Raw genomic sequence first — 22,426 nt, forward strand, 5'->3', positions numbered from 1 at the left:
AATATACACAGGGGCTGCTATTCTCTATAATATACACAGGGACTGCTATTCTCTATAATATACACAGGGACTGCTATTCTCTGTAATATACACAGGGACTGCTATTCTCTATAATATACACAGGGACTGCTATTCTCTATAATATACACAGGGACTGCTATTCTCTATAATACACACAGGTGCTGCTATTCTCTGTAATATACACAGGGACTGCTATTCTCTATAATATACACAGGTGCTGCTATTCTCTGTAATATACACAGGGACTGCTATTCTCTATAATATACACAGGTGCTGCTATTCTCTGTAATATACACAGGGACTGCTATTCTCTGTAATATACACAGGGACTGCTATTCTCTATAATATACACAGGGACTGCTATTCTCTGTAATATACACAGGTGCTGCTATTCTCTGTAATATACAGAGGGACAGCTATTCTCTGTAATATACACAGGGACTGCTATTCTCTGTAATATACACAGGGACTGCTATTCTCTATAATATACACAGGTGCTGCTATTCTCTGTAATATACACAGGGACTGCTATTCTCTATAATATACACAGGGACTGCTATTCTCTATAATATACACAAGGACTGCTATTCTCTGTAATATACACAGGGACTGCTATTCTCTATAATATACACAGGGACTGCTATTCTCTATAATATACACAAGGACTGCTATTCTCTATAATATACACAAGGACTGCTATTCTCTATAATATACACAAGGACTGCTATTCTCTGTAATATACACAGGGACTGCTATTCTCTATAATATACACAAGGACTGCTATTCTCTATAATATACACAAGGACTGCTATTCTCTATAATACACACAGGTGCTGCTATTCTCTATAATATACACAGGGACTGCTATTCTCTATAATATACACAAGGACTGCTATTCTCTATAATATACACAGGGACTGCTATTCTCTATAATATACACAGGGACTGCTATTCTCTATAATATACACAAGGACTGCTATTCTCTATAATATACACAAGGACTGCTATTCTCTATAATACACACAGGTGCTGCTATTCTCTATAATATACACAGGGACTGCTATTCTCTATAATATACACAAGGACTGCTATTCTCTGTAATACACACAGGGACTGCTATTCTCTGTAATATACACAAGGACTGCTATTCTCTATAATATACACAAGGACTGCTATTCTCTATAATACACACAGGTGCTGCTATTCTCTATAATATACACAGGGACTGCTATTCTCTATAATATACACAAGGACTGCTATTCTCTGTAATACACACAGGGACTGCTATTCTCTGTAATATACCCTTCGGACAGGCGGGGTCGCTGTTGTTCGTTCTACCACCACTCGGTTCTCCGGCTTTTCGGCGGCGCTGTTTTTTCCGCTCCGACCTCTCGGTCCTCCGGGCAGGTGGCGGCGCTGTGGATCCCGCTCTTACCGCTCGGTCCTCCTGGCAGGAGGTGGCGCTGTGTTTCGCGCTCTGACCGCTCGTTCCTCCTGGAAGGCGGGGGCGCTGTGGTTCCCGCTCCGACCGCTCGTTCCTCCGGGCAAGGGGTGTCGTAGTTGTTCCTGCATTGTCCTTTCGGTCCTCCGGTCGGGCGGTGTCGCTGTGGTTCCCGCAATGTCCTCTCGGTCCTCCGGCCGGGCGGTGTCGCTGTTTTTCCCGCTCCGACCGCTCGGTCCTCCGGCCGGGCGGTGTCGCTGTTTTTCCCGCTCCGACCGCTCGGTCCTCCGGCCGGGCGGTGTCGCTGTGGTTCCCGCTCCGTACGCTCGGTCCTCCGTCGGGCGGTGTCGCTGTAGTTCCCGCTCCGTCCGCTCGGTCCTCCGGCCCTGCGGTGTCGCTGTGGTTCCCGCAATGTCCTCTCGGTCCTCCGGCCGGGCGGTGTCGCTGTTCTTCCCGCTCCGACCGCTGGGTCCTCCGGCCGGGCGGTGTCGCTGTGGTTCCCGCTCCGACCGCTGGGTCCTCCGGCCGGGCGGTGTCGCTGTGGTTCCCGCTCCGACCGCTCGGTCCTCCGGCCGCTCGGGGGCGCGGTTGCCCGGAGTTGCCGGGTTAAAATGGCGGCGGTGTGGGTTTGAGCGAGGCTGTGGCCGGTTCCGGGTCTCTCTGTCTGTGTGGGATTCTGATGGGCTCCAGCGGGGCTCCCGCCGGCTCCCGGCTGCTGGCGGAGGAGGGACGGCCCTGGCGCCAGGCGGATGAAGAGTTGTTGGACGAGGAGGAGGAGGAGGGGGAGGAGGGGCAGGAGGACGGGGACGGGGACGGGGACGGGGACGGGCCTCCCCCCTCCCCCGGGCCCGGCTCCGGCTCCGGGCCCCGCTCCGGGCCCCGCTCCGTGCTGACCGTCTGTGTTCTCTCCTACATCAACCTGCTCAACTACATGGACCGCTTCACAGTGGCAGGTCCGCCCCGGGGGGGGGGGGTGTTGAGGGAGGGGAGGGTGGGGAGGAGGGGGTGTTGAGGGAGGGGAGGGTGGGGAGGAGGGGGTGTTGAGGGAGGGGAGGGTGGGGAGGAGGGGGTGTTGAGGGTGGGGAGGAGGGGGTGTTGAGGGAGGGGAGGGTGGGGAGGAGGGGGTGTTGAGGGAGGGGAGGGTGGGGAGGAGGGGGTGTTGAGGGAGGGGAGGGTGGGGAGGAGGGGGTGTTGAGGGTGGGGAGGAGGGGGTGTTGAGGGAGGGGAGGGTGGGGAGGAGGGGGTGTTGAGGGAGGGGAGGGTGGGGAGGAGGGGGTGTTGAGGGAGGGGAGGGTGGGGAGGAGGGGGTGTTGAGGGAGGGGAGGGTGGGGAGGAGGGGGTGTTGAGGGAGGGGAGGGTGGGGAGGAGGGGGTGTTGAGGGAGGGGAGGGTGGGGAGGAGGGGGTGTTGAGGGAGGGGAGGGTGGGGAGGAGGGGGTGTTGAGGGAGGGGAGGGTGGGGAGGAGGGGGTGTTGAGGGAGGGGAGGGTGGGGAGGAGGGGGTGTTGAGGGAGGGGAGGGTGGGGAGGAGGGGGTGTTGAGGGAGGGGAGGGTGGGGAGGAGGGGGTGTTGAGGGAGGGGAGGGTGGGGAGGAGGGGGTGTTGAGGGAGGGGAGGGTGGGGAGGAGGGGGTGTTGAGGGAGGGGAGGGTGGGGAGGAGGGGGTGTTGAGGGTGGGAAGGAGGGGTGTGAGGGAGGGGAGGGGGTGAGGAGGGGGTGTTGAGGGTGGGAAGGAGGGGGTGTGAGGGAGGGGAGGGGGGTGAGGAGGGGGTGTTGAGGGTGGGAAGGAGGGGGTGTGAGGGAGGGGAGGGGGGTGAGGAGGGGGTGTTGAGGGTGGGAAGGAGGGGGTGTGAGGGAGGGGAGGGGGGTGAGGAGGGGGTGTTGAGGGTGGGGAGGAGGGGGTGTGAGGGAGGGGAGGGGGGTGAGGAGGGGGTGTTGAGGGTGGGGAGGAGGGGGTGTTGAGGGTGGGAAGGAGGGGGTGTGAGGGAGGGGAGGGGGGTGAGGAGGGGGTGTTGAGGGTGGGGAGGAGGGGGTGTGAGGGAGGGGAGGGGGGTGAGGAGGGGGTGTTGAGGGTGGGGAGGAGGGGGTGTGAGGGAGGGGAGGGGGGTGAGGAGGGGGAGTGAGGGGAGGGAAAGGAGGGGTGTTGAGGGAGGGGAGGGTGGGAAGGAGGGGGAGTGAGGGGGAGGGAGGTGGTGGAGGGACAGGGTAGAGGGGTGGAGGGAGGCGCTAGAGCGGCGGGCGGAGGGGGAGGGGGTGTGGAGCAGTGGAAGGGGTTTGTTGAGGGGGGGGATAGGGAGAGAGGGGGTATCAGGGAGTGCGGTCAGGGGGAGGGGGGAGATAGGGAGAGAGGGGGTATCAGGGAGTGCGGTCAGGGGGAGGGGGGAGATAGGGAGAGAGGGGGTATCAGGGAGTGCGGTCAGGGGGAGGGGGGAGATAGGGAGAGAGGGGGTATCAGGGAGTGCGGTCAGGGGGAGGGGGGAGATAGGGAGAGAGGGGGTATCAGGGAGTGCGGTCAGGGGGAGGGGGGAGATAGGGAGAGAGGGGGTATCAGGGAGTGCGGTCAGGGGGAGGGGGGAGATAGGGAGAGAGGGGGTATCAGGGAGTGCGGTCAGGGGGAGGGGGGAGATAGGGAGAGAGGGGGTATCAGGGAGTGCAGTCAGGGGGAGGGGTATGGGGCAGGGGGATTGGTTTCCTGGAGGGGGGGGAATGGAGTGGGCAAGGGGGAGGTGGGGAGGGGGGATCGGCGGGGGATGGGGGAGGCAGAGGGGAGGGGTGGGCAGGGGGAAGTGGGCAGGGGTCAGCCAGGGTGAGAGAGGGTGTTGGCGGTGGCGGGGGGGTTGGGGGGTGGGCGGGGGCGGTTGGGGTGGTCACTGGAGCAGGGGCAGAGATTCGGGGTCACTGGGGGTTGGTGGGGTGGGAAATGAGGGGGTCAGCGGGTTAGCTGGGTGGTCCGTGGAGGAGGGGGGAGGGATGGCGCAGTGGAGGGGTGGGGGGGGTGGTTGGGGGCGGTGCACATGAGGGTCAGTGCAGCACTTTGGCCAAGGGAGGGAGGGGATCAAGCTGGGCTGGGGGTAAAAGTCTGAGCGGGAGTGACTGGCGGGGGAGAGCCGTTGAGCTGGGCTGGGGAGGAGGGGTAGGTTGGGGGTGGGGTAGAAAGTTGTGGGGGGGGGGTAGTTGGTCAAGGGTTAGAAGAGAGAGCTGGTGGGACAGGAGAAGGGAGGGAGGGGTGGGTGGGCCCTGGGGAACAGGAGGCAGGAGGAGTTGGTGGGACAGAGCAGCCAGTGAGGAGGAGCTGGTGTTGGGACTTTCACCGGCACTCGCGGGACACCTGGACGGCGCGCTGCAGGGCGGGTGATGTGGGATGTGCCGTTAGCTACCGGGTTGAGGGCGGGGAGAGGGGCTGCTCTGTGTGAGCCTGGCCGTTGGAGGCTGGTTCTTCCTGTCAACGCAGCAGGGCCCTTCTGTTGGGGTAAGGGTGCTGACTCTCTTTAACATGCTCTTATCTCCTCACCCAGGTGTCCTACCTGACATCGAGGAGTACTTCCAGATAGGAGACAGCAGCTCAGGATTACTGCAGACAGGTATGTCACTGTGTGAATGTGGAACCCCGAACCCCTCGATTAGATTCCAGTCTGTAACTCACTCCCGGGTACCTGTTATTCTATATATAAACCACCCGAACCCCTCGATTAGATTCCAGTCTCTAACTCACACCCGGGTATCTGTTATCCAAATATAAACCACCCCGAACCCCTCGATTAGATTCCAGTCTCTAACTCACACCCGGGTATCTGTTATCCAAATATAAACCACCCCGAACCCCTTGATTAGATTCCAGTCTGTAACTCACTCCCGGGTACCTGTTATTCTATATGTAAACCACCCTGAACCCCTCGATTAGATTCCAGTCTGTAACTCACTCCCGGGTATCTGTTATTCTATATATAAACCACCCCGAACACTCGATTAGATTCCTGTCTGTAACTCACTCCCAGGTATATGTTATTCTATATATAAACCACCCCGAACACTCGATTAGATTCCAGTCTGTAACTCACTCCCGGGTATCTGTTATTCTATATATAAACCACCCCGAACCCCTCGATTAGATTCCAGTCTGTAACTCACTCCCGCGTATCTGTTACTCTATATGTAAACCACCCCGAACCCCTCGATTAGATTCCAGTCTGTAACTCACTCCTGGGTAACTGTTACTCTATATATAAACCACACCGAACCCCTCGATTAGATTCCTGTCTGTAACTCACTCCTGGGTAACTGTTACTCTATATATAAACCACACCGAACCCCTCGATTAGATTCCTGTCTGTAACTGGAATCTAACGTGGGGCTCGGTAGTTCCAGAGAGCCGGCACAGTGAAGAAGGGCAGAATGGCCTCCTCCTGTGGGGCTGACTGGCTCCTGGTTCAGTTCAGTGGTGGAGGCCGTATCCTGTGTGTTTGTCTGATTGTTTGCTCAGCCTGTTCTCACGTGACTCTCCTTGTGACTCCCTGGCTTGATACCAGCCTGCGTCTGCTCCCTCTTGGAGGGTGATAGCCTTGGCTTCGCTGACAGAGTAATAGGGATGAACCCAGCGAGGAGCAGCCAGTTCAGCTGCCCTGGCTGCTTGCCAGCAGTTATGCAATTAATCCCAGGCGTCAACCAGGCATTGCTCTGTGAAAGCCTTCGAATTTATATCACGTTCCCTGTGTTGACAGTCCCTTACGCTCGCCAATCTCTGCACTGCAGGCTTCCCTTTCACCTGAGGTTACAGCTCAGTCCCTGGTGTGCTAAAATCTAAACTGTGGGAGGGTCCAGCGCTGAGGGAGAGCCGCACTGTCGGAGGGTCAGTACTGAGGGAGAGCTGCACTGTCGGAGGGTCAGTGCTGAGGGAGTGCCGCACTGTTGGAGGGTCAGTAATGAGGGAGCGCCGCACTGTCGGAGGGTCAGTACTGAGGGAGCGCCGCACTGTCGGAGGGTCAGTACTGAGGGAGCGCCGCACTGTCGGAGGGTCAGTACTGAGGGAGCGCCGCACTGTCGGAGGGTCAGTACTGAGGGAGCGCCGCACTGTCGGAGGGTCAGTACTGAGGGTGCACAGCACTGTCGGAGGGTCAGTACTGAGGGAGAGCCGCACTGTCGGAGGGTCAGTACTGAGGGAGAGCCGCACTGTCGGAGGGTCAGTGCTGAGGGAGAGCCGCACTGTCGGAGGGTCAGTGCTGAGGGAGAGCCGCACTGTCGGAGGGTCAGTGCTGAGGGAGAGCCGCACTGTCGGAGGGTCAGTGCTGAGGGAGAGCCGCACTGTCGGAGGGTCAGTGCTGAGGGAGAGCCGCACTGTCGGAGGGTCAGTGCTGAGGGAGAGCCGCACTGTCGGAGGGTCAGTGCTGAGGGAGAGCCGCACTGTCGGAGGGTCAGTGCTGAGGGAGAGCCGCACTGTCGGAGGGTCAGTGCTGAGGGAGAGCCGCACTGTCGGAGGGTCAGTGCTGAGGGAGAGCCGCACTGTCGGAGGGTCAGTGCTGAGGGAGAGCCGCACTGTCGGAGGGTCAGTGCTGAGGGAGAGCCGCACTGTCGGAGGGTCAGTGCTGAGGGAGAGCCGCACTGTCGGAGGGTCCTCAGTCAGCTCTCTCTCCCCCTGTTTTCCAGTCTTTATCTGCTCCTACATGGTGCTGGCTCCTGTATTCGGATACCTGGGTGACCGTTACAACAGGAAGTGGATCATGAGCAGTGGAATTTTCTTCTGGTCGGCCATCACCCTCCTCAGTTCCTTTGTCCCACAGCAGGTAAGACCCCCTCCCCACTGCTCGGAGACCCCTGATCCCCACCCATCCCCAACCCCAATCCCCCCCATCCCCAATCCCCCCCATCCCCAACCCCAATCCCCATCCCCAACCCCAATCCCCATCCCCCAACCCCAATCCCAACCCCCATCCCCAACCCCCATCCCCAACCCCCATCCCCAACCCCCATCCCCAACCCCCATCCCCAACCCCCATCCCCAACCCCCATCCCCATCCCCATCCCCATCCCCATCCCCATCCCCATCCCCAACCCCCATCCCCAACCCCCATCCCCAACCCCCATCCCCAACCCCCATCCCCAACCCCCATCCCCATCCCCAATCCCCATCCCCAACCCCAATCCCCATCCCCAACCCCAATCCCCATCCCCAACCCCAATCCCCATCCCCAATCCCCCCATCCCCAATCCCCCCATCCCCAACCCCAATCCCCATCCCCAACCCCAATCCCCATCCCCAACCCCAATCCCCAACCCCAATCCCCAACCCCAATCCCCAACCCCAATCCCCAACCCCCATCCCCAACCCCCATCCCCAACCCCCATCCCCAACCCCCATCCCCAACCCCCATCCCCCATCCCCAACCCCCATCCCCAACCCCAATCCCCATCCCCAATCCCAATCCCCATCCCCAACCCCAATCCCCATCCCCAACCCCAATCCCCATCCCCAATCCCCCCATGCCCATCCCCAATCCCCATCCCCATCCCCAACCCCCATCCCCAACCCCAATCCCCATCCCCAACCCCAACCCCCATCCCCAACCCCCATCCCCAACCCCATCCCCATCCCCAATCCCCATCCCCAACCCCAATCTCCATCCCAATCCCCATCCCATCCCAATCCCCATCCCCATCCCCAATCCCCATCCCCAACCCCAATCCCCATCCCCAACCCCATCCCCATCCCCAACCCCATCCCCATCCCCAACCCCCATCCCCATCCCCAACCCCAATCCCCATCCCCAATCCCCATCCCCAACCCCAATCCCCAATCCCCAATCCCCATCCCCAATCCCCATCCCCAAACCCCAACCCCAATCCCCATCCCCAACCCCAATCCCCATCCCCCATCCCCATCCCCAACCCCCATCCCCATCCCCAACCCCCATCCCCAACCCCCATCCCCATCCCCCAACCCCAATCCCCATCCCCAACCCCCATCCCCAAATCCCAATCCCCATCCCCAATCCCCCCATCCCAATCCCCATCCCCAATCCCCATCCCCATCCCCAATCCCCCAACCCCAATCCCCATCCCCAACCCCCATCCCCAACCCCCATACCCAACCCCCATCCCCAACCCCCATCCCCAACCCCCATCCCCAACCCCCATCCCCAATCCCCCATCCCCAATCCCCCCATCCCCAATCCCCATCCCCAATCCCCATCCCCAACCCCAATCCCCAACCCCAATCCCCAACCCCAATCCCCATCCCCAACCCCCATCCCCAACCCCCATCCCCAACCCCCATCCCCAACCCCCATCCCCAACCCCCATCCCCAACCCCATCCCCAACCCCCATCCCCAACCCCCATCCCCAACCCCCATCCCCAACCCCCAACCCCCATCCCCAACCCCATCCCCACCCCCATCCCCAACCCCCATCCCCAACCCCCATCCCCAACCCCCATCCCCAATCCCCATCCCCAATCCCCCCATCCCCAATCCCCAACCCCAACCCAATCCCCATCCCCAACCCCAATCCCCATCCCCAACCCCAATCCCATCCCCCAACCCCAATCCCATCCCCAACCCCCATCCCCAACCCCCATCCCCAACCCCCCATCCCCAACCCCATCCCCAACCCCCATCCCCAACCCCCATCCCCATCCCCCATCCCCAACCCCCATCCCCAACCCCCATCCCCAACCCCCATCCCCAACCCCCATCCCCAACCCCCATCCCCAACCCCCATCCCCAACCCCCATCCCCAACCCCCATCCCCAACCCCCATCCCCAACCCCCATCCCCAACCCCCATCCCAACCCCCATCCCCAACCCCCATCCCCAACCCCCATCCCCAACCCCCATCCCCAACCCCCATCCCCAACCCCCATCCCCAATCCCCCCATCCCCAATCCCCAACCCCAACCCCAATCCCATCCCCAACCCCATCCCCAACCCCAATCCCCATCCCCCAACCCCAATCCCCATCCCCAATCCCCATCCCCATCCCCAACCCCCATCCCCAACCCCAATCCCCAACCCCAATCCCCAACCCCAATCCCCATCCCCAACCCCAATCCCCAACCCCCATCCCCAACCCCCATCCCCAACCCCCATCCCCAATCCCCCCATCCCCATCCCCAACCCCAACCCCCATCCCCAACCCCCATCCCCAACCCCCATCCCCAATCCCCCCATCCCCATCCCCAACCCCAACCCCCATCCCCAACCCCAACCCCCATCCCCAATCCCCATCCCCATCCCAAATCCCCAACCCCAATCCCCAACCCCAATCCCCAACCCCAATCCCCATCCCCAATCCCCATCCCCAACCCCAATCTCCATCCCCAATCTCCATCCCCATCCCCAACCCCCATCCCCATCCCCAATCCCCATCCCCATCCCCATCCCCATCCCCAATCCCCATCCCCATCCCAAATCCCCAACCCCAATCCCCAACCCCAATCCCCAACCCCAACCCCAACCCCAATCCCCAACCCCCATCCCCATCCCCAATCCCCAACCCCAACCCCCATCCCCAACCCCAATCCCCATCCCCAACCCCAATCCCCATCCCCAACCCCCATCCCCAACCCCAATCCCCCATCCCCATCCCCATCCCCAACCCCCATCCCCAACCCCCATCCCCATCCCCAACCCCAATCCCCATCCCCAACCCCAATCCCCCATCCCCATCCCCATCCCCATCCCCAACCCCAATCCCCATCCCCATCCCCAACCCCCATCCCCATCCCCAATCCCCCCATCCCCAATCCCCATCCCCAACCCCAATCTCCATCCCCAACCCCCATCCCCAATCCCAATCTCCATCCCCATCCCCATCCCCAACCCCCATCCCCAACCCCAACCCCAACCCCAATCCCCATCCCCAACCCCCATCCCCAACCCCAATCCCCATCCCCAACCCCAATCCCCATCCCCAACCCCAATCCCCATCCCCAACCCCCATCCCCATCCCCAACCCCCATCCCCCATCCCCACCGTCCCCCATCCCCACCGTCCCCCATCCCCACCGTCCCCCATCCCCACCGTCCCCCATCCCCCCCGTCCCCCATCCCCCCCGTCCCCCATCCCCACCGTCCCCCATCCCCACCGTCCCCCATCCCCCATCCCCCACCGTCCCCCATCCCCCCCCGTCCCCCATCCCCCATCCCCACCGTCCCCCATCCCCACCGTCCCCCCGTCCCAAATGCCCCCCCGTCCCCAATGCCCCCCCGTCCCCCATCCCCACCGTCCCCCATCCCCACCGTCCCCCATCCCCACCGTCCCCCATCCCCCCCGTCCCCCGTCCCCCATCCCCACCGTCCCCCATCCCCCCCGTCCCCCATCCCCACCGTCCCCCATCCCCACCGTCCCCCATCCCCACCGTCCCCCATCCCCACCGTCCCCCATCCCCACCGTCCCCCATCCCCACCGTCCCCCATCCCCACCGTCCCCCATCCCCACCGTCCCCCATCCCCACCGTCCCCCATCTCCAATCCCCACCCACCGCACCCTAACCCCACTCCCCTCTCTATCCCCTCTCCTTCCTTTCCCTGGATCCTAGACTCTGTCCACCCCTCCCCCACTCCCGGAGACGGCTCTCTGCCCCCACTGTGCCCCTCACCCAACAGGTCACGTCATTCCCCACCCCCACCCCCACCTCCCACCCCATCCTCCCCCGGAGATGTGATGCAGTCTGTCTTTCTCAGTCTGTTGTCTATCTAAAGGATGCACTCACTCCCTCTCTCTCTCTCTCTCTCTCTCTCTCTCTCTCTCTCTCTCTCTCTCCCTGCCCCCCTCCCTCTCTCTCTGCCCCTCTCTCCCCCACCTCTCAGTGTTTTTGGGCTCTGCTCTTTACCCGGGCGCTGGTGGGCATCGGCGAAGCCAGTTACTCCACCATCGCCCCCACTGTCATCGCTGACCTCTTCGTAGGCGACTTCAGGAGCCGCATGCTGTCCATCTTCTACTTTGCCATCCCGGTCGGCAGGTAGGTGGGCTTGGCTGGCGCCAGCGCGAGGGGCGGGGGTCTCGAGAGCCACTGGCGAGCTCGACAGCAGGGACTGCAGGGTCTCCAAGAATACCCAGGACTCTCGCGCGCACTCAGACTGCACTCGACAAGTGAATTGTGTCTCGACCTGTCCCATGGGGTCAGTGTAGAGGGAGCTTTACTCTGTATCTAACCCCGTTCTGTACCTGTCCTGGGAGTGTTTGATGGGGAAAGTGAAGAGGGAGATTTACTCTGTGTCTAACCCCGTGCTGTACCTGTCCTGGGAGTGTTTGATGGGGGCAGTGTAGAGGGAGATTTACTCTGTATCTAACCCCGTGCTGTACCTGTCCTGGGAGTGTTTGATGGGGACAGTGTAGAGGGAGCTTTACTCTGTATCTAACCCCGTGCTGTACCTGTCCTGGGCGTGTTTGATATGGACGGTGTGGAGGAGCTGTGAATATTGTGGGGCTGCTGGGAACTGTGCGCTCATTGACCTGCCATCGGTGGAGGTTGCAGTACTTGATGGGCTCAGCCTGTCATTCTTTAACCTTCTCATTTGCTTCCTCCTCCCCTCCCACCTCTGCCCAGCGGTTTGGGATACATCGTGGGATCGAAGGTGACGGACTTCACTGATGACTGGCATTGGGCTCTGCGGGTGAGTTTGACACGCGCTGGACGGGTTATTGTCTGCCCTTGACTGATTTCCGGCCTCGATTCCGCTCTCCCTCACGCTCCACAAACCTCTCAGCTCACTGTGGGACCAAATACTCCTCCATCCCAGTCTGGAATATACTCTACGACTGAGTTAACACAGCCCTCTGGATAGAGAATTCCAAAGATTCCCCACTTTCCGATTGAAGAGATTCCCCCTCATCTCAGTCCAACATGGCCGACCCCTAATCCTGAGGCTGTGCTCCCTCCCCTATCCCCGTATTCTCGATTCCCCAGCAATGGGGGTGAAACAGCCCCTCTCTTCTGTTTATCTATCCATTGCTGCTGAAATCTATCATCAGAATTCGAAGGTGACCCTCCGACAGTGCGGCTCTCCCTCAGTACTGACCCTCTGACAGTGCGGCTCTCCCTCAGTACTGACCCTCCGACAGTGCGGCTCTCACTCAGCACTGACCCTCCAACAGTGCTGCTCTCCCTCAGTACTGACCCTCCGACAGTGCGGCTCTCCCTCAGTACTGACCCTCCGACAGCGCGGCTCTCCCTCAGTACTGACCCTCCGACAGCGCGGCTCTCCCTCAGTTCTGACCCTCCGACAGTGCGGCTCTCCCTCAGTTCTGACCCTCCGACAGTGCGGCTCTCCCTCAATACTGACCCTCCGACAGTGCGGCTCTCCCTCAGCACTGACCCTCCGACAGTGCGGCTCTCCCTCAGCACTGACCCTCCGACAGTGCGGCTCTCCCTCAGCACTGACCCTCCGACAGTGCGGCTCTCCCTCAGCACTGACCCTCCGACAGTGCGGCTCTCCCTCAGCACTGACCCTCGGACAGTGCGGCTCTCCCTCAGCACTGACCCTCGGACAGTGCGGCTCTCCCTCAGCACTGACCCTCGGACAGTGCGGCTCTCCCTCAGCACTGACCCTCCGACAGCGCGGCTCTCCCTCAGCACTGACCCCCCGACAGCGCGGCTCTCCCTCAGCACTGACCCTCCGACAGCGCGGCTCACCCTCAGCACTGACCCTCCGACAGCGCGGCTCTCCCTCAGCACTGACCCTCCGACAGCGCGGCTCTCCCTCAGCACTGACCCTCCGACAGTGCGGCTCTCCCTCAGCACTGACCCTCCGACAGTGCGGCTCTCCCTCAGCACTGACCCTCCGACAGTGCGGCTCTCCCTCAGCACTGACCCTCCGACAGTGCGGCACTCCCTCAGCACTGACCCTCCGACAGTGCGGCTCTCCCTCAGCACTGACCCTCCGACAGCGCGGCTCTCCCTCAGCACTGACCCTCCGACAGCGCGGCTCTCCCTCAGCACTGACCCTCCGACAGCGCGGCTCTCCCTCAGCACTGACCCTCCGACAGCGCGGCTCTCCCTCAGCACTGACCCTCCGACAGCGCGGCTCTCCCTCAGCACTGACCCTCCGACAGCGCGGCTCTCCCTCAGCACTGACCCTCCGACAGCGCGGCTCTCCCTCAGCACTGACCCTCCGACAGCGCGGCTCTCCCTCAGCACTGACCCTCCGACAGCGCGGCTCTCCCTCAGCACTGACCCTCCGACAGCGCGGCTCTCCCTCAGCACTGACCCTCCGACAGCGCGGCTCTCCCTCAGCACTGACCCTCCGACAGCGCGGCTCTCCCTCAGCACTGACCCTGCGACAGTGCGGCTCTCCCTCAGCACTGACCCTGCGACAGTGCGGCTCTCCCTCAGCACTGACCCTGCGACAGTGCGGCTCTCCCTCAGCACTGACCCTGCGACAGTGCGGCTCTCCCTCAGCACTGACCCTGCGACAGTGCGGCTCTCCCTCAGCACTGACCCTGCGACAGTGCGGCTCTCCCTCAGCACTGACCCTGCGACAGTGCGGCTCTCCCTCAGCACTGACCCTGCGACAGTGCGGCTCTCCCTCAGCACTGACCCTGCGACAGTGCGGCTCTCCCTCAGCACTGACCCTGCGACAGTGCGGCTCTCCCTCAGCACTGACCCTGCGACAGTGCGGCTCTCCCTCAGCACTGACCCTGCGACAGTGCGGCTCTCCCTCAGCACTGACCCTGCGACAGTGCGGCTCTCCCTCAGCACTGACCCTGCGACAGTGCGGCTCTCCCTCAGCACTGACCCTGCGACAGTGCGGCTCTCCCTCAGCACTGACCCTGCGACAGTGCGGCTCTCCCTCAGCACTGACCCTGCGACAGTGCGGCTCTCCCTCAGCACTGACCCTGCGACAGTGCGGCTCTCCCTCAGCACTGACCCTGCGACAGTGCGGCTCTCCCTCAGCACTGACCCTCCGACAGTGCGGCTCTCCCTCAGCACTGACCCTCCGACAGTGCGGCTCTCCCTCAGCACTGACCCTCCGACAGTGCAGCTCTCCCTCAGCACTGACCCTCCGACTGTGCGGCTCTCCCTCAGCACTGACCCTCCGACAGTGCGGCTCTCCCTCAGCACTGACCCTCCGACAGTGCGGCTCTCCCTCAGCACTGACCCTCCGACAGTGCGGCTCTCCCTCAGCACTGACCCTCCGACAGTGCGGCTCTCCCTCAGCACTGACCCTCCGACAGTGCGTCTCTCCCTCAGCACTGACCCTCCGACAGTGCGGCTCTCCCTCAGCACTGACCCTCCGACAGTGCGGCTCTCCCTCAGCACTGACCCTCCGACAGTGCGGCTCTCCCTCAGCACTGACCCTCCGACAGTGCGGCTCTCCCTCAGCACTGACCCTCCGACAGTGCGGCTCTCCCTCAGCACTGACCCTCCGACAGTGCGGCTCTCCCTCAGCACTGACCCTCCGACAGTGCGGCTCTCCCTCAGCACTGACCCTCCGACAGTGCGGCTCTCCCTCAGCACTGACCCTCCGACAGTGCGGCTCTCCCTCAGCACTGACCCTCCGACAGTGCGGCTCTCCCTCAGCACTGACCCTCCGACAGTGCGGCTCTCCCTCAGCACTGACCCTCCGACAGTGCGGCTCTCCCTCAGCACTGACCCTCCGACAGTGCGGCTCTCCCTCAGCACTGACCCTCCGACAGTGCGGCTCTCCCTCAGCACTGACCCTCCGACAGTGCGGCTCTCCCTCAGCACTGACCCTCCGACAGTGCGGCTCTCCCTCAGCACTGACCCTCCGACAGTGCGGCTCTCCCTCAGCACTGACCCTCCGACAGTGCGGCTCTCCCTCAGCACTGACCCTCCGACAGTGCGGCTCTCCCTCAGCACTGACCCTCCGACAGTGCGGCTCTCCCTCAGCACTGACCCTCCGACAGTGCGGCTCTCCCTCAGCACTGACCCTCCGACAGTGCGGCTCTCCCTCAGCACTGACCCTCCGACAGTGCGGCTCTCCCTCAGCACTGACCCTCCGACAGTGCGGCTCTCCCTCAGCACTGACCCTCCGACAGTGCGGCTCTCCCTCAGCACTGACCCTCCGACAGTGCGGCTCTCCCTCAGCACTGACCCTCCGACAGTGCGGCTCTCCCTCAGCACTGACCCTCCGACAGTGCGGCTCTCCCTCAGCACTGACCCTCCGACAGTGCGGCTCTCCCTCAGCACTGACCCTCCGACAGTGCGGCTCTCCCTCAGCACTGACCCTCCGACAGTGCGGCTCTCCCTCAGCACTGACCCTCCGACAGTGCGGCTCTCCCTCAGCACTGACCCTCCGACAGTGCGGCTCTCCCTCAGCACTGACCCTCCGACAGTGCGGCTCTCCCTCAGCACTGACCCTCCGACAGTGCGGCTCTCCCTCAGCACTGACCCTCCGACAGTGCGGCTCTCCCTCAGCACTGACCCTCCGACAGTGCGGCTCTCCCTCAGCACTGACCCTCCGACAGTGCGGCTCTCCCTCAGCACTGACCCTCCGACAGTGCGGCTCTCCCTCAGCACTGACCCTCCGACAGTGCGGCTCTCCCTCAGCACTGACCCTCCGACAGTGCGGCTCTCCCTCAGCACTGACCCTCCGACAGTGCGGCTCTCCCTCAGCACTGACCCTCCGACAGTGCGGCTCTCCCTCAGCACTGACCCTCCGACAGTGCGGCTCTCCCTCAGCACTGACCCTCCGACAGTGCGGCTCTCCCTCAGCACTGACCCTCCGACAGTGCTTCTCTCCCTCAGCACTGACCCTCCGACAGTGCTTCTCTCCCTCAGCACTGACCCTCCGACAGTGCGGCTCTCCCTCAGCCCTGACCCTCCGACAGCGCGGCTCTCCCTCAGCCCTGACCCTCCGACAGCGCGGCTCTCCCTCAGCACTGACCCTCCGACAGCGCGGCTCTCCCTCAGCACTGACCCTCCGACAGCGCGGCTCTCCCTCAGCACTGACCCTCCGACAGCGCGGCTCTCCCTCAGCACTGACCCTCCGACAGCGCGGCTCTCCCTCAGCACTGACCCTCCGACAGCGCGGCTCTCCCTCAGCACTGACCCTCCGACAGCGCGGCTCTCCCTCAGCACTGACCCTCCGACAGCGCGGCTCTCCCTCAGCACTGACCCTCCGACAGCGCGGCTCTCCCTCAGCACTGACCCTCCGACAGCGCGGCTCTCCCTCAGCACTGACCCTCCGACAGCGCGGCTCTCCCTCAGCACTGACCCTCCGACAGCGCGGCTCTCCCTCAGCACTGACCCTCCGACAGCGCGGCTCTCCCTCAGCACTGACCCTCCGACAGCGCGGCTCTCCCTCAGCACTGACCCTCCGACAGCGCGGCTCTCCCTCAGCACTGACCCTCCGACAGCGCGGCTCTCCCTCAGCACTGACCCTCCGACAGCGCGGCTCTCCCTCAGCACTGACCCTCCGACAGCGCGGCTCTCCCTCAGCACTGACCCTCCGACAGCGCGGCTCTCCCTCAGCACTGACCCTCCGACAGCGCGGCTCTCCCTCAGCACTGACCCTCCGACAGCGCGGCTCTCCCTCAGCACTGACCCTCCGACAGCGCGGCTCTCCCTCAGCACTGACCCTCCGACAGCGCGGCTCTCCCTCAGCACTGACCCTCCGACAGCGCGGCTCTCCCTCAGCACTGACCCTCCGACAGCGCGGCTCTCCCTCAGCACTGACCCTCCGACAGCGCGGCTCTCCCTCAGCACTGACCCTCCGACAGCGCGGCTCTCCCTCAGCACTGACCCTCCGACAGCGCGGCTCTCCCTCAGCACTGACCCTCCGACAGCGCGGCTCTCCCTCAGCACTGACCCTCCGACAGCGCGGCTCTCCCTCAGCACTGACCCTCCGACAGCGCGGCTCTCCCTCAGCACTGACCCTCCGACAGCGCGGCTCTCCCTCAGCACTGACCCTCCGACAGCGCGGCTCTCCCTCAGCACTGACCCTCCGACAGCGCGGCTCTCCCTCAGCACTGACCCTCCGACAGCGCGGCTCTCCCTCAGCACTGACCCTCCGACAGCGCGGCTCTCCCTCAGCACTGACCCTCCGACAGCGCGGCTCTCCCTCAGCACTGACCCTCCGACAGCGCGGCTCTCCCTCAGCACTGACCCTCCGACAGCGCGGCTCTCCCTCAGCACTGACCCTCCGACAGCGCGGCTCTCCCTCAGCACTGACCCTCCGACAGCGCGGCTCTCCCTCAGCACTGACCCTCCGACAGCGCGGCTCTCCCTCAGCACTGACCCTCCGACAGCGCGGCTCTCCCTCAGCACTGACCCTCCGACAGCGCGGCTCTCCCTCAGCACTGACCCTCCGACAGCGCGGCTCTCCCTCAGCACTGACCCTCCGACAGCGCGGCTCTCCCTCAGCACTGACCCTCCGACAGCGCGGCTCTCCCTCAGCACTGACCCTCCGACAGCGCGGCTCTCCCTCAGCACTGACCCTCCGACAGCGCGGCTCTCCCTCAGCACTGACCCTCCGACAGCGCGGCTCTCCCTCAGCACTGACCCTCCGACAGCGCGGCTCTCCCTCAGCACTGACCCTCCGACAGCGCGGCTCTCCCTCAGCACTGACCCTCCGACAGCGCGGCTCTCCCTCAGCACTGACCCTCCGACAGCGCGGCTCTCCCTCAGCACTGACCCTCCGACAGCGCGGCTCTCCCTCAGCACTGACCCTCCGACAGCGCGGCTGTCCCTCAGCACTGACCCTCCGACCGCGCGGCTCTCCCTCAGCACTGACCCTCCGACAGCGCGGCTCTCCCTCAGCACTGACCCTCCGACAGCGCGGCTCTCCCTCAGCACTGACCCTCCGACAGCGCGGCTCTCCCTCAGCTCTGACCCTCCGACAGCGCGGCTCTCCCTCAGCACTGACCCTCCGACAGCGCGGCTCTCCCTCAGCACTGACCCTCCGACAGCGCGGCTCTCCCTCAGCACTGACCCTCCGACAGCGCGGCTCTCCCTCAGCACTGACCCTCCGACAGCGCGGCTCTCCCTCAGCACTGACCCTCCGACAGCGCGGCTCTCCCTCAGCACTGACCCTCCGACAGCGCGGCTCTCCCTCAGCACTGACCCTCCGACAGCGCGGCTCTCCCTCAGCACTGACCCTCCGACAGCGCGGCTCTCCCTCAGCACTGACCCTCCGACAGTGCGGCTCTCCCTCACTGCATTATTGCTTCTTTGATGCTCAGCTGTTTATTTTTCTCCTTCCTGCCCCTTTAGGTGACTCCAGGTCTGGGGTTAGTGGCTGTTCTCTTGCTTGTGTTCGTGGTCCCGGAGCCTCCAAGGGGGGCATTGGAGCGTAGGTCAGAACGGGCACTTGTTCACACCTCGTGGCTCACCGATGTGAAGGAACTCTCCACAAAGTAAGTGTGAGCTTCGCTCGACATCTAACGCACTGTTACGCCCGGTCCCAGAGGGGGAAAGGACAGTGTATCTAACGCACTGTGACACCCGGTCCCAGAGAGGGAAAGGACAGTGTATCTAACGCACTGTGACACCCGGTCCCAGAGGGGGAAAGGACAGTGTATCTAACGCACCGTGACACCCGGTCCCAGAGGGGGAAAGGACAGTGTATCTAACGCACTGTGACACCCGGTCCCAGAGGGGGAAAGGACAGTGTATCTAACGCACTGTGACACCCGCTCCCAGAGGGGGAAAGGACATCGTATCTAACGCACTGTGACACCCAGTCCCAGAGGGGGAATGGACAGTGTATCTAACGCACTGTGACACCCTGTCCCAGAGGGGGAAAGGACAGTGTATCTAACGCACTGTAACACCTGGTCCCAGAGTGGGAAAGGACAGTGTATCTAACGCACTGTAACACCTGGTCCCAGAGGGGGAAAGGACAGTCTATCTAACGCACTGTGACACCTGGTCCCAGAGGGGGAAAGGACAGTGTATCTAACGCACTGTAACACCTGGTCCCAGAGGGGGAAAGGACAGTGTATCTAACGCACTGTAACACCTGGTCCCAGAGGGGGAAAGGACAGTGTATCTAACGCACTGTGACACCTGGTCCCAGAGGGGGAAAGGACAGTGTATCTAACGCACTGTGACACACGGTCCCAGAGGGGGAAAGGACAGTGTATCTAACGCACTGACAGGCCTGATCGCTGGTCATTTACTTTGTGTTCTCTCTGTCTGTTGAGTGGAACTGGTGTGCGAGGCTGTTTACTCACTGCCGCCTCTCTCTCTCTCTGTCTCTCTCTCTCTCTTTCTCCGACAGTTACAGCTTCCTGCTCTCCTCTCTGGGCTTCACATCGGTGGCATTCGTCACGGGGACCCTTGCTCTGTGGGCACCCGCCTATCTCTTCCGAGCCCAGGTGGTGCAGGGCACCATGCGTCCGTGCACCAAGTCGACTTGCAACTCCCTGGACAGGTAGCGCGCGCGCCCTTCCCCTCGTGATGTGTGCCGCGTGCCCGCAGTCTGTCCGCCCCCCGCCCTGCTTTCAGGCCGCCCCGCCTCTCCCATCTACCCACCCGGCGCCGCACCCACCTTCAGGCCGAGCGTTCACAATCCCAGCATCGGGAACCCCTCCCTCTTCTTCCCCCCCATCCCAACACCGATCCAAACATTTCAACCCCTCGGCCCCACCCCACACCCAACTCCGTTTCGAGCGTCAACCTGGTTCCGGTGCCCTTTCGGGCATTTCCTGTCTGATCGCCACGATTCAGACCCCCCCCCCCCAACAGCAAAATCATCTCTTCCACCCCCCGGCATGCGGTTACCAGGGGGCAAGCTGTGGGCCACCAGCAGAGTCACCCATGGGGGCCTCTCTGGAGGGTTAAAGCTAACGGAGAGATTGAACCACAAACCTGGGGTGTTGCCGGGGGGAGAGGGAGTTGTGCGCACCTTTTCCCCCCCCCCCACCACCCTCAACCCCCTCCCCTACAACTCCCCCTCTGAGCCAAGGAGAAGCCAAAATGTGATGGGATTGTGTTGCTGGTTTTAAGGAGCGGGGGTGGGTTGTGTATTGGGTGGGGGTGGGGGCGGTGGTGATGGAGGGAGCAGGTGAAGCTGGGTCGAAGGTCGGTGATCGTTGGGGTCGTTTCAGGAGAAATTGGCGATGTTGTCACGGACATAAAGCCAAGGGGTGTGTCCATGTCGGTGTTAAAGACTAAAGGAGGTGCTGATAGAGGCGTAAAGGTTAAGAAAGCAGAACGTACTAATAGCAGAGCAAGGGTCAGCCCTCTGAGACAGCACAGAGCAAGAGACAGACTGGCCCTTTTTGCGGTGGGAGGTGGAGGAGGTGGGTGGGGTAAAATGATTTGTAAAACAAAAAAGGATAAAACCATGAATCAGTGAACTAAAATGTAAAAAAAAAAGCAGATAAATATTTTTATTTGAGAAGGGGTGAAGATAGAGGGGAGAGTTTATGGCCTGGAGCTGTTAAAGTTTACGAGATATCGGGTGGAAAGGGAGAGAGAGATTATTTCTCGTGGCTGGGGATGTCTCATTCTAGGGAGCAGAGTCTGAAAGTTAGAGTCCCCACCTATCGGAGGTGGAATCAGGAAGCGTTTCCACCTGCACAGGGTGTTAGACTCCTGTTTGTGTGCAACAGTATCGAGAGGGGCTGAATGGCCTCCTCCTGTTCCTGTAACGGGCTCGAGAGAGGCTGAATGGCCTCCTCCTGTTCCTGTGGAACAAGCTCGAGAGGGGCTGAATGGCCTCCTCCTGTTCCTGTGTAACAGGCTTGAAGATGGGCTGAATGGCCTCCTGTTCCTGTGTAACAGGCTCGAGAGGGGCTGAATGGCCTCCACCTGTTCCTGTGTAACAGGCTCGAGAGGGGCTGAATGGCCTCCTCCTGTTCCTGTAACGGGCTCGAGAGAGGCTGAATGGCCTCCTCCTGTTCCTGTGGAACAAGCTCGAGAGGGGCTGAATGGCCTCCTCCTGTTCCTGTGTAACAGGCTTGAAAATGGGCTGAATGGCCTCCTGTTCCTGTGTAACAGGCTCGAGAGGGGCTGAATGGCCTCCACCTGTTCCTGTGTAACAGGCTCGAGAGGGGCTGAATGGCCTCCTCCTGTTCCTGTGTAACAGGCTCGAGAGGGGCTGAATGGCCTGTTCCTATGTGGCTCCTTTGATAATTATTTGTGCCCTCCAGTTCCGAGTACTCGTGTCGCTGATTTCAGACTCTGCCGAGTGTACCTGTTCCTGATTTAGCATTACCCTGTTGCTGGGCCTAGGCTTCCCATTGTGTGTCTAGATTCTGACTGGAAGCATTCACCCCAGCTGTTATTGCCTGATTGACAGTACTGAGGGAGCGCCGCACTGTCGGAGGGTCAGTACTGAGGGAGAGCTGCACTGTCGGAGGGTCAGTGCTGAGGGAGTGCCGCACTGTCGGAGGGTCAGTGCTGAGGGAGAGCCGCACTGTCGGAGGGTCAGTGCTGAGGGAGAGCCGCACTGTCGGAGGGTCAGTGCTGAGGGAGAGCCGCACTGTCGGAGGGTCAGTGCTGAGGGAGAGCCGCACTGTCGGAGGGTCAGTGCTGAGGGAGAGCCGCACTGTCGGAGGGTCAGTGCTGAGGGAGAGCCGCACTGTCGGAGGGTCAGTGCTGAGGGAGAGCCGCACTGTCGGAGGGTCAGTGCTGAGGGAGAGCCGCACTGTCGGAGGGTCAGTGCTGAGGGAGAGCCGCACTGTCGGAGGGTCAGTGCTGAGGGAGAGCCGCACTGTCGGAGGGTCAGTGCTGAGGGAGAGCCGCACTGTCGGAGGGTCAGTGCTGAGGGAGAGCCGCACTGTCGGAGGGTCAGTGCTGAGGGAGAGCCGCACTGTCGGAGGGTCAGTGCTGAGGGAGAGCCGCACTGTCGGAGGGTCAGTGCTGAGGGAGAGCCGCACTGTCGGAGGGTCAGTGCTGAGGGAGAGCCGCACTGTCGGAGGGTCAGTGCTGAGGGAGAGCCGCACTGTCGGAGGGTCAGTGCTGAGGGAGAGCCGCACTGTCGGAGGGTCAGTGCTGAGGGAGAGCCGCACTGTCGGAGGGTCAGTGCTGAGGGAGAGCCGCACTGTCGGAGGGTCAGTGCTGAGGG

The 22,426-nt window shown here is 62.2% G+C and overlaps 1 protein-coding gene across 2 annotated transcripts in view; it reads left to right on the top strand.

Moving 5' to 3' along the window:
* Positions 1 to 2,258: 2,258 nt before the first annotated feature.
* The window catches only part of spns1 (spinster homolog 1 (Drosophila)), a 45,333-nt gene continuing 25,165 nt past the window's right edge, over positions 2,259 to 22,426 (top strand). Inside the window, exons 1-7 of one of the 2 annotated variants that reach the window (XM_041182188.1) lie at positions 2,260 to 2,415; positions 4,973 to 5,038; positions 7,098 to 7,234; positions 11,258 to 11,409; positions 11,998 to 12,064; positions 18,625 to 18,767; positions 19,634 to 19,786. In XM_041182188.1, coding sequence (XP_041038122.1) covers positions 2,394 to 2,415; positions 4,973 to 5,038; positions 7,098 to 7,234; positions 11,258 to 11,409; positions 11,998 to 12,064; positions 18,625 to 18,767; positions 19,634 to 19,786 — 740 coding nt within the window. In that variant the 5' untranslated portion in view covers positions 2,260 to 2,393. Of the gene's footprint in view, positions 2,416 to 4,972; positions 5,039 to 7,097; positions 7,235 to 11,257; positions 11,410 to 11,997; positions 12,065 to 18,624; positions 18,768 to 19,633; positions 19,787 to 22,426 lie in introns of both variants that reach the window. The other variant, XM_041182190.1, reaches the window with a different exon arrangement.

This window comes from Carcharodon carcharias (assembly GCF_017639515.1).
Source record: "Carcharodon carcharias isolate sCarCar2 chromosome 38 unlocalized genomic scaffold, sCarCar2.pri SUPER_38_unloc_3, whole genome shotgun sequence".
In the NCBI taxonomy this organism is placed as follows: Eukaryota; Metazoa; Chordata; class Chondrichthyes; order Lamniformes; family Lamnidae; genus Carcharodon; species Carcharodon carcharias.